Source organism: Vicugna pacos, chromosome 31, assembly GCF_048564905.1.
Source record: "Vicugna pacos chromosome 31, VicPac4, whole genome shotgun sequence".
In the NCBI taxonomy this organism is placed as follows: domain Eukaryota; kingdom Metazoa; phylum Chordata; class Mammalia; order Artiodactyla; family Camelidae; genus Vicugna; species Vicugna pacos.
Genome location: NC_133017.1, coordinates 9818854 through 9834365, shown reverse-complemented (window position 1 = coordinate 9834365; position 15512 = coordinate 9818854). Strand labels below are relative to the sequence as shown.

The 15512-nt window shown below is 61.5% G+C and overlaps 2 protein-coding genes across 4 annotated transcripts in view; both read left to right on the top strand.

The window, feature by feature from the left end:
* The first annotated feature begins 767 nt into the window (after nucleotides 1-767).
* LOC140690628 (uncharacterized) lies at nucleotides 768-11650 on the top strand. Of its 2 annotated transcripts, XM_072952509.1 has the most exons (4): nucleotides 768-941; nucleotides 8938-9064; nucleotides 10092-11038; nucleotides 11255-11650. In XM_072952509.1, the coding sequence occupies exons 2-4, from the start codon at nucleotides 8995-8997 to the stop codon at nucleotides 11372-11374; spliced, it is 1137 nt and encodes a 378-aa protein (XP_072808610.1). In that variant the 5' UTR covers nucleotides 768-941; nucleotides 8938-8994; the 3' UTR covers nucleotides 11375-11650. The 2 variants fall into 2 exon arrangements, with proteins under 2 accessions (XP_072808610.1, XP_072808609.1); XM_072952508.1 differs by having other exon boundaries at nucleotides 10092-11374.
* The window catches only part of LOC140690626 (uncharacterized), an 8058-nt gene continuing 3797 nt past the window's right edge, over nucleotides 11252-15512 (top strand). For both annotated transcript variants that reach the window (XM_072952504.1, XM_072952503.1), the window contains exon 1: nucleotides 11252-11447. In XM_072952504.1, coding sequence (XP_072808605.1) covers nucleotides 11378-11447 — 70 coding nt within the window. In that variant the 5' untranslated portion in view covers nucleotides 11252-11377. The remainder of the gene's footprint in view (nucleotides 11448-15512) is intronic.

Below are 15512 nucleotides of genomic sequence, written 5' to 3'. Positions count from 1 at the left end.
GGAGTGGCAAGATCAGCAGGAGCGGCAGGCTCTTCAGGAGCTGCAGGCTCTTCAGGAGCGGCTAGATCAGCAGGAACAGCAGGTTCTTCAGGAGTGGCTAGATCAGCAGGAATGGCGGGCTCTTCAGGAGCGGCTAGATCAGCAGGAACGGCAGGCGCTTCAGGAGCGGCGGGCTCTTCAGGAGCGGCGGGCTCTTCAGGAGCGGCGGGCTCTTCAGGAATGGCAGGCTCTTCAGGAGCTGCAGGCTCCTCAGGAGCGGCTAGATCAGCAGGAATGGCGGGCTCTTCAGGAGCAGCTAGATCAGCAGGAGCGTCAGGCTCTTCAGGATCGGTGGGCTCTTCAGGAGCGGCAGGCTCTTCAGGAGCCGTGGGCTCTTCAGGAGCGGCGGGCTCTTCAGGAGCGGCTAGATCAGGAGGAGAGGCAGGCTCTTCAGGAGCTGCAGGTTGTTCAAGAGCGGCAAGATCAGCAGGAGCGGCAGGCTTTTCAGGAGCGGCTAGATGAGCAGGAGCAGCAGGCTCTTCAGGAGCTGCAGGCAAGATCCTGGGGAGACACCTGGGCGATGTCTGGGCAGGAGGCTGTGGTGGTGGGGAGCCCTTCATACCCAGACTCTTCCAGAGCCTGTGCTGGCCTTCCACAGTGTGGCACACCAGCCCCTCACTTGGGGAGCTGGCATGAGTGTCCTGGTTCCCTGGATCCTGCGGTGTCTGGCTCTGCAATGACAGTGACCGGCAGCCGGCCCGGCCCGCAGGTCTCAGAGCCCTGCCTGGCCAGGACCACTCCTGCTTCTGCCCCACTCGACCGTCTGCTGCCTGATCAGACTGGGACCTTGGTCATCTCAGTCACCCGGGAGGCAAGAGACACACCCTAGGGCATGGGCGCCACCTCGGGCAGCAGGGCCCTGCCCCGGTTCTCCACATCCCAGCCAGCCCGCTTGGACCCAGGTTGGTGACGTGATCGGCCCCCCAGGCCTCTGACCCTTCCTCAGCCTGCTCTTGCTTGAGGCAGGACCCCCCCAACATGACTGCCCCACCGCCACCAGTCAGGAAGGGGCTGTGGGGCCACCCGGGTGGGGTCTGAGTGGTGGCCCGGCCTGGGCGGGCCTGCCCTGGGCCTCCCTGTGTTACCTTTCGGTCCCTCTGGCCAAAAGGCCAGAGGCGCCTGGGGTGAGACCCGACCCACTGTCGGCACTGTTGGCAAAGGCCGTTGCTGCGGGCTTTCCGCGGGCCGCGACCTCGGGATCTTGGGATGCAACAAAACATGTCTGAGCTGAGCTGAGTTCACCAGCCAAGTCAGTTGAGAAGTGTCCTTCTCTACACAGCGGGTGCCTGGTGACCTGGGTCCCAAGTTGTGTTGGGCTCTGTTGCCAGGGAAGTGAGGTCACTTCCTGGGGTCCCCTTCCCCAAGCTTCCTCCTTACACAAAGCTCCCCAAGGGCCTTTTTGGGCTGTTGATGGCTCACTTCCCACCCCATGCCATGTCCACCCAGTGACACCAACTCGGCCCCTCCTATAGCCCTGGGGAGGCCTGGATGCAGCCAGGGTCACAGCTCTGATGACACAGCTGGCTTCAGACCCGGCTCCCCCGCCAGCAGTGCTGTCACCCTGGACAAGCCACCTGCTTCTCAGGGTCTCCCCAATCCCCCATCGGCGCAGTGGGGATCATCTGGACCCGGCTTCCTAGGAGAGCCATCATGTCTCTAGAACCACAAACACCTACTGCACCTGTCACCTCTGTGGGCTGGCATCACAGGGAGCTCATGCACAGACTCAGCAAAGGAAGGGCCCCACAGAGGGCTGGTGTGCAGGCCCAGGTGTGTGCAGGCACACGTAGGAGCAGGCCCAGTAGTGTGCAGGCCCAAGAGTGTGCAGGGGTAGGAGTGTGCAGACAGAGGAGTGCGCAGGACAAGGAGGGTGCAGGCCCAGGAGTGTGCAGGCCCTGGAGAGGACAATCCCTGGAACGTGCAGGCCCAGGACTGTGCAGACCAAGCAGTGTGCACCCCCAGGAGTGTGCAGGGCCAGGAGTGTGCAGGCACATGTGGGAGCAGCCCCAGTAGTGTGCAGACCCAGGAGTGTGCAGGCCGTGGAGTGTGCAGGCAAAGGAGGGTGCAGGCCCAGTCCAGGGCAGGTCCAGGAGTGTTCAGGCCCAGGAGTGTGCAGACACCGGAGTGTGCAGAGACAGGAGTGTGCAGGCCCAGGGCTGTGCAGACCCAGCAGTGTGCAGGCCCAGGAGTGTGCAGTCCCTGTACTGTGCAGAACCAGGGGACGTCAGGCCCCAGAGTGTGCAGGCCCAAGAAAGGGCAGGTCCAAGGGTGTTCAGGCGCAGGAATGGGGAGTCCCAGGACCGTGCCCACCAAGCAGAGGGCAGGCCCAGGCGTGTGCATGCCCAGGAGTGTGCAGGCACAGGAGGCAGCAGACCGAGGAGTGTGCAGACCCAGGTGTGTGCAGGCACAAGTGGGAGCAGTCCCAGTAGTGTGCAGGCCCAGAGTGTGCAGGTGCAGGATAGGGCCGGCCGAATTGGGGGCAGGCCCAGGAATTGGAAGGTGCAGGAGTGTGCAGGGCCAGAAGTGTGCTGTCCCATGAGTGTGCAGTGCCAATAGTGTTCAGGCCCAGGAGTGTTCAGGACCAGGAGTTTGTAGGCCGAGGAGTATGTAGTCACAGGAGGGAGCAGGTACAGGAGTGTGGAAGCCCAGGAGTGTATAGGCCAATGTTCGTGCAGGCCCAGGTGTGCACAGGTCCAGGAGAGTGCATGCCCTGGTGTGTGCAGTCCCAGGAGTCTGCAGGCCCTGGGTTGTGCAGGCCCAGGAGTGTGTAGGTACAGGAGGGAGGAGGCCCAGGAGTTTGCAGGCAAGGAGTGTGTAAGGATAGATGCGTACAGGCCCTGGAGTGTGCAGGCCCTTGAGTGTGCACACGAGGGATTGTGCGAGCCCAGGAGAGGGCAGGCCCAGCAGTGTGCAGGCCCAGGAGTGTGCAGACACAGGAGGGATCAGTCACAGGAGTGTGCAGGTCCAGGAGTGTACAGGCCCAGGTGTGTTTAGGCCCAACATTGTGCAGGTCCAGGAGTGTGCAGACAGAGGAGTGTGCAGGCCAAGGAGGGTGCAGGCCCAGGCCAGGGAAGGCCCAGGAGTGTGCAGGAGCAGGAGTGTGCAGACACTGGAGTGTGCAGAGACAGGAGTGTGCAGGCCCAGGAGTGTGCCGGCACAGGTGGGAACAGGGCTAGGAGTGTGCAGGCATAGATGGGAGCAGGCCCAGGAGTGTACAAGCCCAGGTTTATGCAGGTCCAAGTGTGCGCAGGTCCAGGAGTGTGAAGGCCCAGGTGTCTGCTGTCCCAGGAGTGTGCAGGTCCTGAAGTTTGCAGGCCCAGGAGTGTACAAGCCCAGGTTCATGCAGGCCCGAGTGTTCGCAGGTCCAGGAGTATGAAGGCCCAGGTGTCTGCTGTCCCAGGAGTGTGCAGGTCCTGAAGATTGCAGGCCCAGGAGTGTGCAGACAAAGGTGTGTGCAGGCCAAGGAGGGTGTAGGTCCTGGAGTGTACAGGCCCAGGAGTGTGCAGGCCAAGGCGTGTGCAGACTCCGCAGTGTGCAGAGACAGGATTGTGCAGGCCCAAGATTGTACAGGCCTTGGGCTGTGCAGCCCAGCAGTGTTCAGGCCCAGGAGTGTGCAAAATCAGGATTATACAGGCCCAGGTGTGTTCAGGCTAAACATTGTGCATGTCTTGGAGTGTGCAGGCCTATGAGTGTGCAATCCAGGTGTGTGCGGGCCCAACAGTGTGCAAGCCTAGGCCAGAGAAGGCCCATGCAGGGAAGGCCCAGGAGTGTACAGATCCAGGAGTGTGCAGGCCCAGGAGTGTGCATGCCCAGGAGTGTGCAGGCACAGGAGGGAGCAGGCCGAGGAGTGTGCAGTGCCAGGTGTGTGCAGGCACAAGTGGGAGCAGGCCCAGTAGTGTGAAGGCCCAAGAATGTGCAGGTCCTGGAGAGGGCCGGCCGAATAGGGGGCAGGCCCAGGAGAGGGAAGGCCCAGGAGTTTGCAGGCTCTGGAATGTGCACACGAGGATTTGTGCGGACCCAGGAGAGGGCAGGCCCAGGAGTGAGCAGACAGAGGAGTGTACAGGCCCAGGAGTGTGCAGGACCAGGAGTGTGCAGACACTGGAGTGTGCAGAGACAGGAGTGTGCAGTCCTAGGATTGTGACGGCACAGGAGGGACAGGCGAAGAAGTGTGTCGGCATAGGTGGGAGCAGGCCCAGTAGTGTGCAGGCACAGGTGGTAGTAGGCTAATGAGTGTGAAAGCCAAGGAGTGTGCAGACACCGGAGTGTGCAGAGACAGGGGAGTTCATATCCTGGAGTCTACAGGCCGAGGAGTGTGCAGGCCCAGGTGTGTGCAGGCACAAGTGGGAGCAGGCCCAGTAGTGTGAAGGCCCAAGGATGTACAGGTCCAGAAGAGGGCCGGCCGAATTTGGGGCAGGCCCAGGAGAGGGAAGTCCCAGGAGTGTGCAGGACCTGGAGTGTGCAGACACAGGAGGGATCAGTCACAGGTGTGTGCAGGTCCAGGGGTATACAGGCCCAGGTGTGTGCAGGCCCAACATTTTGTAGGTCCAGGAGAGGGCAGGCCCAGGAGTGTGCAGACAGTGGAGTGTGCAGGAAAAGGAATACGCAGGCCCAGGCCAGGGCAGGCCCAGGAGTGTACAGGCCCATGTGTGTGCAGGCCCTGGAGTTTGCAGGCCAAGGAGTGTGCAGGCCCAGGAGTGTGCAGACAGAGGAGTGCACAGGACAAGGAAGGTGCAGGCCAAGGAATGTGCAGACCCTGGAGAGGACAATCCCTGGAATGTGCAGGCCCAGGAGTGTGCAGACCAAGCAGTGTGCACCCCCAGGAGTGTGCAGGGCAAGGAGTGTGCAGGCCCAGGAGTGTGCAGGCACAAGTGGGAGCAGCCCCAGTAGTGTGCAGACCCAGGAGTGTGCAGGCCTTGGAGTGTGCAGGCCCAGGAGGGTGCAAGCCCAGTCCAGGGCAGGTCCAGGAGTGTTCAGGCCCAGGAGTGTGCAGACACCGGAGTGTGCAGAGACAGGAGTGTGCAGGCCCAGGGCTGTGCAGACCCAGCAGTGTGCAGGCCCAGGAGTGTGCAGTCCCTGTACTGTGCAGAACCAGGGGACGTCAGGCCCCAGAGTGTGCAGGCCCAAGAAAGGGCAGGTCCAAGGGTGTTCAGGCGCAGGAATGGGGAGTCCCAGGACCGTGCCCACCAAGCAGAGGGCAGGCCCAGGCGTGTGCATGCCCAGGAGTGTGCAGGCACAGGAGGCAGCAGACCGAGGAGTGTGCAGACCCAGGTGTGTGCAGGCACAAGTGGGAGCAGTCCCAGTAGTGTGCAGGCCCAGAGTGTGCAGGTGCAGGATAGGGCCGGCCGAATTGGGGGCAGGCCCAGGAATTGGAAGGTGCAGGAGTGTGCAGGGCCAGAAGTGTGCTGTCCCATGAGTGTGCAGTGCCAATAGTGTTCAGGCCCAGGAGTGTTCAGGACCAGGAGTTTGTAGGCCGAGGAGTATGTAGTCACAGGAGGGAGCAGGTACAGGAGTGTGGAAGCCCAGGAGTGTATAGGCCAATGTTCGTGCAGGCCCAGGTGTGCACAGGTCCAGGAGAGTGCATGCCCTGGTGTGTGCAGTCCCAGGAGTCTGCAGGCCCTGGGTTGTGCAGGCCCAGGAGTGTGTAGGTACAGGAGGGAGGAGGCCCAGGAGTTTGCAGGCAAGGAGTGTGTAAGGATAGATGCGTACAGGCCCTGGAGTGTGCAGGCCCTTGAGTGTGCACACGAGGGATTGTGCGAGCCCAGGAGAGGGCAGGCCCAGCAGTGTGCAGGCCCAGGAGTGTGCAGACACAGGAGGGATCAGTCACAGGAGTGTGCAGGTCCAGGAGTGTACAGGCCCAGGTGTGTTTAGGCCCAACATTGTGCAGGTCCAGGAGTGTGCAGACAGAGGAGTGTGCAGGCCAAGGAGGGTGCAGGCCCAGGCCAGGGAAGGCCCAGGAGTGTGCAGGAGCAGGAGTGTGCAGACACTGGAGTGTGCAGAGACAGGAGTGTGCAGGCCCAGGAGTGTGCCGGCACAGGTGGGAACAGGGCTAGGAGTGTGCAGGCATAGATGGGAGCAGGCCCAGGAGTGTACAAGCCCAGGTTTATGCAGGTCCAAGTGTGCGCAGGTCCAGGAGTGTGAAGGCCCAGGTGTCTGCTGTCCCAGGAGTGTGCAGGTCCTGAAGTTTGCAGGCCCAGGAGTGTACAAGCCCAGGTTCATGCAGGCCCGAGTGTTCGCAGGTCCAGGAGTATGAAGGCCCAGGTGTCTGCTGTCCCAGGAGTGTGCAGGTCCTGAAGATTGCAGGCCCAGGAGTGTGCAGACAAAGGTGTGTGCAGGCCAAGGAGGGTGTAGGTCCTGGAGTGTACAGGCCCAGGAGTGTGCAGGCCAAGGCGTGTGCAGACTCCGCAGTGTGCAGAGACAGGATTGTGCAGGCCCAAGATTGTACAGGCCTTGGGCTGTGCAGCCCAGCAGTGTTCAGGCCCAGGAGTGTGCAAAATCAGGATTATACAGGCCCAGGTGTGTTCAGGCTAAACATTGTGCATGTCTTGGAGTGTGCAGGCCTATGAGTGTGCAATCCAGGTGTGTGCGGGCCCAACAGTGTGCAAGCCTAGGCCAGAGAAGGCCCATGCAGGGAAGGCCCAGGAGTGTACAGATCCAGGAGTGTGCAGGCCCAGGAGTGTGCATGCCCAGGAGTGTGCAGGCACAGGAGGGAGCAGGCCGAGGAGTGTGCAGTGCCAGGTGTGTGCAGGCACAAGTGGGAGCAGGCCCAGTAGTGTGAAGGCCCAAGAATGTGCAGGTCCTGGAGAGGGCCGGCCGAATAGGGGGCAGGCCCAGGAGAGGGAAGGCCCAGGAGTTTGCAGGCTCTGGAATGTGCACACGAGGATTTGTGCGGACCCAGGAGAGGGCAGGCCCAGGAGTGAGCAGACAGAGGAGTGTACAGGCCCAGGAGTGTGCAGGACCAGGAGTGTGCAGACACTGGAGTGTGCAGAGACAGGAGTGTGCAGTCCTAGGATTGTGACGGCACAGGAGGGACAGGCGAAGAAGTGTGTCGGCATAGGTGGGAGCAGGCCCAGTAGTGTGCAGGCACAGGTGGTAGTAGGCTAATGAGTGTGAAAGCCAAGGAGTGTGCAGACACCGGAGTGTGCAGAGACAGGGGAGTTCATATCCTGGAGTCTACAGGCCGAGGAGTGTGCAGGCCCAGGTGTGTGCAGGCACAAGTGGGAGCAGGCCCAGTAGTGTGAAGGCCCAAGGATGTACAGGTCCAGAAGAGGGCCGGCCGAATTTGGGGCAGGCCCAGGAGAGGGAAGTCCCAGGAGTGTGCAGGACCTGGAGTGTGCAGACACAGGAGGGATCAGTCACAGGTGTGTGCAGGTCCAGGGGTATACAGGCCCAGGTGTGTGCAGGCCCAACATTTTGTAGGTCCAGGAGAGGGCAGGCCCAGGAGTGTGCAGACAGTGGAGTGTGCAGGAAAAGGAATACGCAGGCCCAGGCCAGGGCAGGCCCAGGAGTGTACAGGCCCATGTGTGTGCAGGCCCTGGAGTTTGCAGGCCAAGGAGTGTGCAGGCCCAGGAGTGTGCAGACAGAGGAGTGCACAGGACAAGGAAGGTGCAGGCCAAGGAATGTGCAGACCCTGGAGAGGACAATCCCTGGAATGTGCAGGCCCAGGAGTGTGCAGACCAAGCAGTGTGCACCCCCAGGAGTGTGCAGGGCAAGGAGTGTGCAGGCCCAGGAGTGTGCAGGCACAAGTGGGAGCAGCCCCAGTAGTGTGCAGACCCAGGAGTGTGCAGGCCTTGGAGTGTGCAGGCCCAGGAGGGTGCAAGCCCAGTCCAGGGCAGGTCCAGGAGTGTACAGGCCCAGGAGTGTGCAGACACCGGAGTGTGCAGAGACAGGAGTGTGCGGCCCACGGCTGTGCATACCCAGCAGTGTGCAGGCCCAGGAGTGTTCAGTCCCTGTAGTGTCTGGAACCAGGGGACGTCAGGCCCCAGAGTGTGCAGGCCCAAGAAAGGGCAGGCCCAAGGGTGTTCAGGCGCAGGAATGGGGAGTCCCATGACCATACCCACCAAGCAGAGGGCAGGCCCAGGCGTGTACATGCCTAGGAGTGTGCCGGCACAGGAGGGAGTACGCTCAGGAGTGTGCAGGCCAAGGAGTGTGCAGACCGGAGTGTGCAGAGACAGGAGAGTGCAGGCCCAGTATTGTACAGGCCTAGGGCTGTGTATTTCAATCCGTGTGTAGCCCCAGGAGTGTGCCGGCACAGATGGGAACAAGCCTAGCTGTGCACAGGCATAAGTGGTAACAGGCCCAGGAGTGTACAAGCCCAGGTTCATGCAGGCCGAGGTGTGCGCAGGTCCAGGAGTGTGTAGGCCCAGGTGTGTGCTGTCCCAGGAGTGTGCGGGCCTAGGAGAACACAGGCTCTGGAGTGTGCAGGCCCAGGAGTGTGGAGGTCCATGAGAGGGCCGGGCGAATTGGAGGCAGGCCCAGGAGAGGGAAGGCCCATGAGTGTGCAGGCCCTGAGTGTGCACTCGAGGGATTGTGCGGGCCCAGGAGAGGGCAGGCCCTGGGTGGTGCAGGCCCAGGAGTGTGTAGGTACAGGAGGGAGGAGGCCCAGGAGTTTGCAGGCAAGGAGTGTGTAAGGATAGATGCGTACAGGCCCTGGAGTGTGCAGGTAAACTAGACATGGCTGATACATGGACAGTGAGTGCAAAGTTAGAAAGCCTCTGGGTTTTCCCTCTTTAGGGAGGGAGAGGGAGGCTCAGCATAGGTCCTTGAGCTTCCGCGAGAAAAGTGGCTCTCAGTCCAGGTCGGCTGCGGGCGCCTCTGGGGTTGTCACACCTGAGGGGCCCTCTGTGGACGGGTCCTGTGTTCTTGGCACTGACGTGGATTTTCCTCCTCCTCTTCCCCAAGGGGCGGTAGAGGCTCGGGGGGCAGCTTCCAGCCGATCACGGCCATCCTGCTGCCCTCATGCACGCTGGCCCTGCACGCCCGGCAGCTGGACGTCAGGCTGCAGCTGGACTACGTCTCCGCCTCGCAGGTAAGAGGAGCCCCGCTGCTTCCCTGGGGGCCGGCAAGGGGGTCCCTCGGGAGGGGTTTCGGTTGGGGGCTCCTGGCTAGACGCCACAGCCGTGTGAGTGGCACCGTTGGGGTGAAGGAGGCTGGTGTCAGGGACAGGGCAGGCCCAGGAGTGTGCAGGCCCAGGAGTGTGCATGCCCAGGAGTGTGCAGGCATAGGAGGGAGCAGGCCCAGTAGTGTGCAGGCCAAGTAGAGTGCAGGCCCTGAAGTTTGCAGGCCCAGCTGTGTGCAGACAGAGGAGTGTGCAGGCCAAGGAGGGTGCAGGCCCAGGGGTGTACAGGCCCAGGAGTGTGCAGGCCCAGGCGTGTGCAGACTCCGGAGTGTGCAGAGACAGGAGTGTTCAGGCCCAGAATTGTACAGGCCTAGGGCTGTGCAGGCCCAGCAGTGTTCAGGCCCAGGAGTGTGCAAAATCAGGAGTACACAGGCCCAGGTGTGTTCAGGCTCAAGATTGTGCATGTCCTGGAGTGTGCAGGCCCATGAGTGTGCAATCCAGGAGTGTGCAGGCCCAGTAGTGTGCAAGCCAGGGCCAGAGAAGGCCCATGCCAGGGAAGGCCCAGGAGTGTACAGATCCAGGATTGTGTAGGCCCAGGAGTGTGCATGCCCAGGAGTGCCCAGATGAGGGGTTTGAGGCCGTGGTGGGATGTACTTCACGGGCATAAATAGCGTAAAGAGCATAAAACTACATGGTAGTGATGGTCGGACAGCATGGGAATGCACTTAATGTTCCTGAAATGCACAATTTAAAAGGGAAAAAAATCTGTATTTTATTAAAGGAAGTGGAAAATGGAAAAATACAGGATGCCATAAATGATGTAAAACAAATAAACTAAACTAAAGAAAAACAAAACAAAAGCAAATTCAGGGGTAGGGAAGTCAACTTCGGGTAGGGGAGGGGATTTATGGTGGGATTTTGGAGAAGGTGTAGGAGGGTGCAGAGGGGGCAGAGCCCTAGGGGGTGATGATGCCTGAAATGGTTCTCCACTGCCCAGCGGCCCAGGTGCAGGTGCAGGAACTGCAGGCTTCTCAGGAGCAGCAAGATCAGCAGGAGCGGCAGGCTCTTCAGGAGTGGCAAGATCAGCAGGAGCGGCAGGCTCTTCAGGAGCGGCGGGCTCTTCAGGAATGGCAGGCTCTTCAGGAGCTGCAGGCTCTTCAGGAGCGGCTAGATGAGCAGGAATGGCAGGCTCTTCAGGAGCTGCAGGCTCTTCAGGAATGGCAGGCTCTTCAGGAGCTGCAGGCTCCTCAGGAGCGGCTAGATCAGCAGGAATGGCGGGCTCTTCAGGAGCGGCTAGATCAGCAGGAATGGCGGGCTCTTCAGGAGCAGCTAGATCAGCAGGAATGGCGGGCTCTTCAGGAGCAGCTAGATCAGCAGGAGCGTCAGGCTCTTCAGGATCGGTGGGCTCTTCAGGAGCGGCAGGCTCTTCAGGAGTGGCAAGATCAGCAGGAGCGGCAGGCTCTTCAGGAGCTGCAGGCTCTTCAGGAGCGGCTAGATCAGCAGGAACAGCAGGTTCTTCAGGAGTGGCTAGATCAGCAGGAATGGCGGGCTCTTCAGGAGCGGCTAGATCAGCAGGAACGGCAGGCGCTTCAGGAGCGGCGGGCTCTTCAGGAGCGGCGGGCTCTTCAGGAATGGCAGGCTCTTCAGGAGCTGCAGGCTCCTCAGGAGCGGCTAGATCAGCAGGAATGGCGGGCTCTTCAGGAGCAGCTAGATCAGCAGGAGCGTCAGGCTCTTCAGGATCGGTGGGCTCTTCAGGAGCGGCAGGCTCTTCAGGAGCCGTGGGCTCTTCAGGAGCGGCGGGCTCTTCAGGAGCGGCTAGATCAGGAGGAGAGGCAGGCTCTTCAGGAGCTGCAGGTTGTTCAAGAGCGGCAAGATCAGCAGGAGCGGCAGGCTCTTCAGGAGCGGCTAGATGAGCAGGAGCAGCAGGCTCTTCAGGAGCTGCAGGCAAGATCCTGGGGAGAGACCTGGGCGATGTCTGGGCAGGAGGCTGTGGTGGTGGGGAGCCCTTCATACCCAGACTCTTCCGGAGCCTGTGCTGGCCTTCCACAGTGTGGCACACCAGCCCCTCACTTGGGGAGCTGGCATGAGTGTCCTGGTTCCCCGGATCCTGCGGTGTCTGGCTCTGCAATGACAGTGACCGGCAGCCGGCCCGGCCCGCAGGTCTCAGAGCCCTGCCTGGCCAGGACCACTCCTGCTTCTGCCCCACTCGACCGTCTGCTGCCTGATCAGACTGGGACCTTGGTCATCTCAGTCACCCGGGAGGCAAGAGACACACCCTAGGGCATGGGCGCCACCTCGGGCAGCAGGGCCCTGCCCCGGTTCTCCACATCCCAGCCAGCCCGCTTGGACCCAGGTTGGTGACGTGATCGGCCCCCCAGGCCTCTGACCCTTCCTCAGCCTGCTCTTGCTTGAGGCAGGACCCCCCCAACATGACTGCCCCACCGCCACCAGTCAGGAAGGGGCTGTGGGGCCACCCGGGTGGGGTCTGAGTGGTGGCCCGGCCTGGGCGGGCCTGCCCTGGGCCTCCCTGTGTTACCTTTCGGTCCCTCTGGCCAAAAGGCCAGAGGCGCCTGGGGTGAGACCCGACCCACTGTCGGCACTGTTGGCAAAGGCCGTTGCTGCGGGCTTTCCGGGGGCCGCGACCTCGGGATCTTGGGATGCAACAAAACATGTCTGAGCTGAGCTGAGTTCACCAGCCAAGTCAGTTGAGAAGTGTCCTTCTCTACACAGCGGGTGCCTGGTGACCTGGGTCCCAAGTTCTGTTGGGCTCTGTTGCCAGGGAAGTGAGGTCACTTCCTGGGGTCCCCTTCCCCAAGCTTCCTCCTTACACAAAGCTCCCCAAGGGCCTTTTTGGGCTGTTGATGGCTCACTTCCCACCCCATGCCATGTCCACCCAGTGACACCAACTCGGCCCCTCCTATAGCCCTGGGGAGGCCTGGATGCAGCCAGGGTCACAGCTCTGATGACACAGCTGGCTTCAGACCCGGCTCCCCCGCCAGCAGTGCTGTCACCCTGGACAAGCCACCTGCTTCTCAGGGTCTCCCCAATCCCCCATCGGCGCAGTGGGGATCATCTGGACCCGGCTTCCTAGGAGAGCCATCATGTCTCTAGAACCACAAACACCTACTGCACCTGTCACCTCTGTGGGCTGGCATCACAGGGAGCTCATGCACAGACTCAGCAAAGGAAGGGCCCCACAGAGGGCTGGTGTGCAGGCCCAGGTGTGTGCAGGCACACGTAGGAGCAGGCCCAGTAGTGTGCAGGCCCAAGAGTGTGCAGGGGTAGGAGTGTGCAGACAGAGGAGTGCGCAGGACAAGGAGGGTGCAGGCCCAGGAGTGTGCAGGCCCTGGAGAGGACAATCCCTGGAACGTGCAGGCCCAGGACTGTGCAGACCAAGCAGTGTGCACCCCCAGGAGTGTGCAGGGCCAGGAGTGTGCAGGCACATGTGGGAGCAGCCCCAGTAGTGTGCAGACCCAGGAGTGTGCAGGCCGTGGAGTGTGCAGGCAAAGGAGGGTGCAGGCCCAGTCCAGGGCAGGTCCAGGAGTGTTCAGGCCCAGGAGTGTGCAGACACCGGAGTGTGCAGAGACAGGAGTGTGCAGGCCCAGGGCTGTGCAGACCCAGCAGTGTGCAGGCCCAGGAGTGTGCAGTCCCTGTACTGTGCAGAACCAGGGGACGTCAGGCCCCAGAGTGTGCAGGCCCAAGAAAGGGCAGGTCCAAGGGTGTTCAGGCGCAGGAATGGGGAGTCCCAGGACCGTGCCCACCAAGCAGAGGGCAGGCCCAGGCGTGTGCATGCCCAGGAGTGTGCAGGCACAGGAGGCAGCAGACCGAGGAGTGTGCAGACCCAGGTGTGTGCAGGCACAAGTGGGAGCAGTCCCAGTAGTGTGCAGGCCCAGAGTGTGCAGGTGCCGGATAGGGCCGGCCGAATTGGGGGCAGGCCCAGGAATTGGAAGGCGCAGGAGTGTGCAGGGCCAGAAGTGTGCTGTCCCAAGAGTGTGCAGTGCCAATAGTGTTCAGGCCCAGGAGTGTTCAGGACCAGGAGTTTGTAGGCCGAGGAGTATGTAGTCACAGGAGGGAGCAGGTACAGGAGTGTGGAAGCCCAGGAGTGTACAGGCCAATGTTCGTGCAGGCCCAGGTGTGCACAGGTCCAGGAGAGTGCATGCCCTGGTGTGTGCAGTCCCAGGAGTCTGCAGGCCCTGGGTTGTGCAGGCCCAGGAGTGTGTAGGTACAGGAGGGAGGAGGCCCAGGAGTTTGCAGGCAAGGAGTGTGTAAGGATAGATGCGTACAGGCCCTGGAGTGTGCAGGCCCTTGAGTGTGCACACGAGGGATTGTGCGAGCCCAGGAGAGGGCAGGCCCAGCAGTGTGCAGGCCCAGGAGTGTGCAGACACAGGAGGGATCAGTCACAGGAGTGTGCAGGTCCAGGAGTGTACAGGCCCAGGTGTGTTTAGGCCCAACATTGTGCAGGTCCAGGAGTGTGCAGGCCCAGGAGTGTGCAGACAGAGGAGTGTGCAGGCCAAGGAGGGTGCAGGCCCAGGCCAGGGAAGGCCCAGGAGTGTACAGGTCCAGGAGTGTGCAGGAGCAGGAGTGTGCAGACACTGGAGTGTGCAGAGACAGGAGTGTGCAGGCCCAGGAGTGTGCCGGCACAGGTGGGAACAGGGCTAGGAGTGTGCAGGCATAGATGGGAGCAGGCCCAGGAGTGTACAAGCCCAGGTTTATGCAGGTCCAAGTGTGCGCAGGTCCAGGAGTGTGAAGGCCCAGGTGTCTGCTGTCCCAGGAGTGTGCAGGTCCTGAAGTTTGCAGGCCCAGGAGTGTACAAGCCCAGGTTCATGCAGGCCCGAGTGTTCGCAGGTCCAGGAGTATGAAGGCCCAGGTGTCTGCTGTCCCAGGAGTGTGCAGGTCCTGAAGATTGCAGGCCCAGGAGTGTGCAGACAAAGGTGTGTGCAGGCCAAGGAGGGTGTAGGTCCTGGAGTGTACAGGCCCAGGAGTGTGCAGGCCAAGGCGTGTGCAGACTCCGCAGTGTGCAGAGACAGGATTGTGCAGGCCCAAGATTGTACAGGCCTTGGGCTGTGCAGCCCAGCAGTGTTCAGGCCCAGGAGTGTGCAAAATCAGGATTATACAGGCCCAGGTGTGTTCAGGCTAAACATTGTGCATGTCTTGGAGTGTGCAGGCCTATGAGTGTGCAATCCAGGTGTGTGCGGGCCCAACAGTGTGCAAGCCTAGGCCAGAGAAGGCCCATGCAGGGAAGGCCCAGGAGTGTACAGATCCAGGAGTGTGCAGGCCCAGGAGTGTGCATGCCCAGGAGTGTGCAGGCACAGGAGGGAGCAGGCCGAGGAGTGTGCAGTGCCAGGTGTGTGCAGGCACAAGTGGGAGCAGGCCCAGTAGTGTGAAGGCCCAAGAATGTGCAGGTCCTGGAGAGGGCCGGCCGAATAGGGGGCAGGCCCAGGAGAGGGAAGGCCCAGGAGTTTGCAGGCTCTGGAATGTGCACACGAGGATTTGTGCGGACCCAGGAGAGGGCAGGCCCAGGAGTGAGCAGACAGAGGAGTGTACAGGCCCAGGAGTGTGCAGGACCAGGAGTGTGCAGACACTGGAGTGTGCAGAGACAGGAGTGTGCAGTCCTAGGATTGTGACGGCACAGGAGGGACAGGCGAAGAAGTGTGTCGGCATAGGTGGGAGCAGGCCCAGTAGTGTGCAGGCACAGGTGGTAGTAGGCTAATGAGTGTGAAAGCCAAGGAGTGTGCAGACACCGGAGTGTGCAGAGACAGGGGAGTTCATATCCTGGAGTCTACAGGCCGAGGAGTGTGCAGGCCCAGGTGTGTGCAGGCACAAGTGGGAGCAGGCCCAGTAGTGTGAAGGCCCAAGGATGTACAGGTCCAGAAGAGGGCCGGCCGAATTTGGGGCAGGCCCAGGAGAGGGAAGTCCCAGGAGTGTGCAGGACCTGGAGTGTGCAGACACAGGAGGGATCAGTCACAGGTGTGTGCAGGTCCAGGGGTATACAGGCCCAGGTGTGTGCAGGCCCAACATTTTGTAGGTCCAGGAGAGGGCAGGCCCAGGAGTGTGCAGACAGTGGAGTGTGCAGGAAAAGGAATACGCAGGCCCAGGCCAGGGCAGGCCCAGGAGTGTACAGGCCCATGTGTGTGCAGGCCCTGGAGTTTGCAGGCCAAGGAGTGTGCAGGCCCAGGAGTGTGCAGACAGAGGAGTGCACAGGACAAGGAAGGTGCAGGCCAAGGAATGTGCAGACCCTGGAGAGGACAATCCCTGGAATGTGCAGGCCCAGGAGTGTGCAGACCAAGCAGTGTGCACCCCCAGGAGTGTGCAGGGCAAGGAGTGTGCAGGCCCAGGAGTGTGCAGGCACAAGTGGGAGCAGCCCCAGTAGTGTGCAGACCCAGGAGTGTGCAGGCCTTGGAGTGTGCAGGCCCAGGAG

Bases quoted from the DNA above. Each gene is read 5' to 3' on its own strand.
- LOC140690628 (XM_072952508.1), top strand. From the start codon at position 8,995: ATGCACGCTGGCCCTGCACGCCCGGCAGCTGGACGTCAGGCTGCAGCT. The intron at 9,065-10,091 runs GTAAGAGGAGCC...TCCACTGCCCAG, and splicing joins ACTACGTCTCCGCCTCGCAG to CGGCCCAGGTGCAGGTGCAG.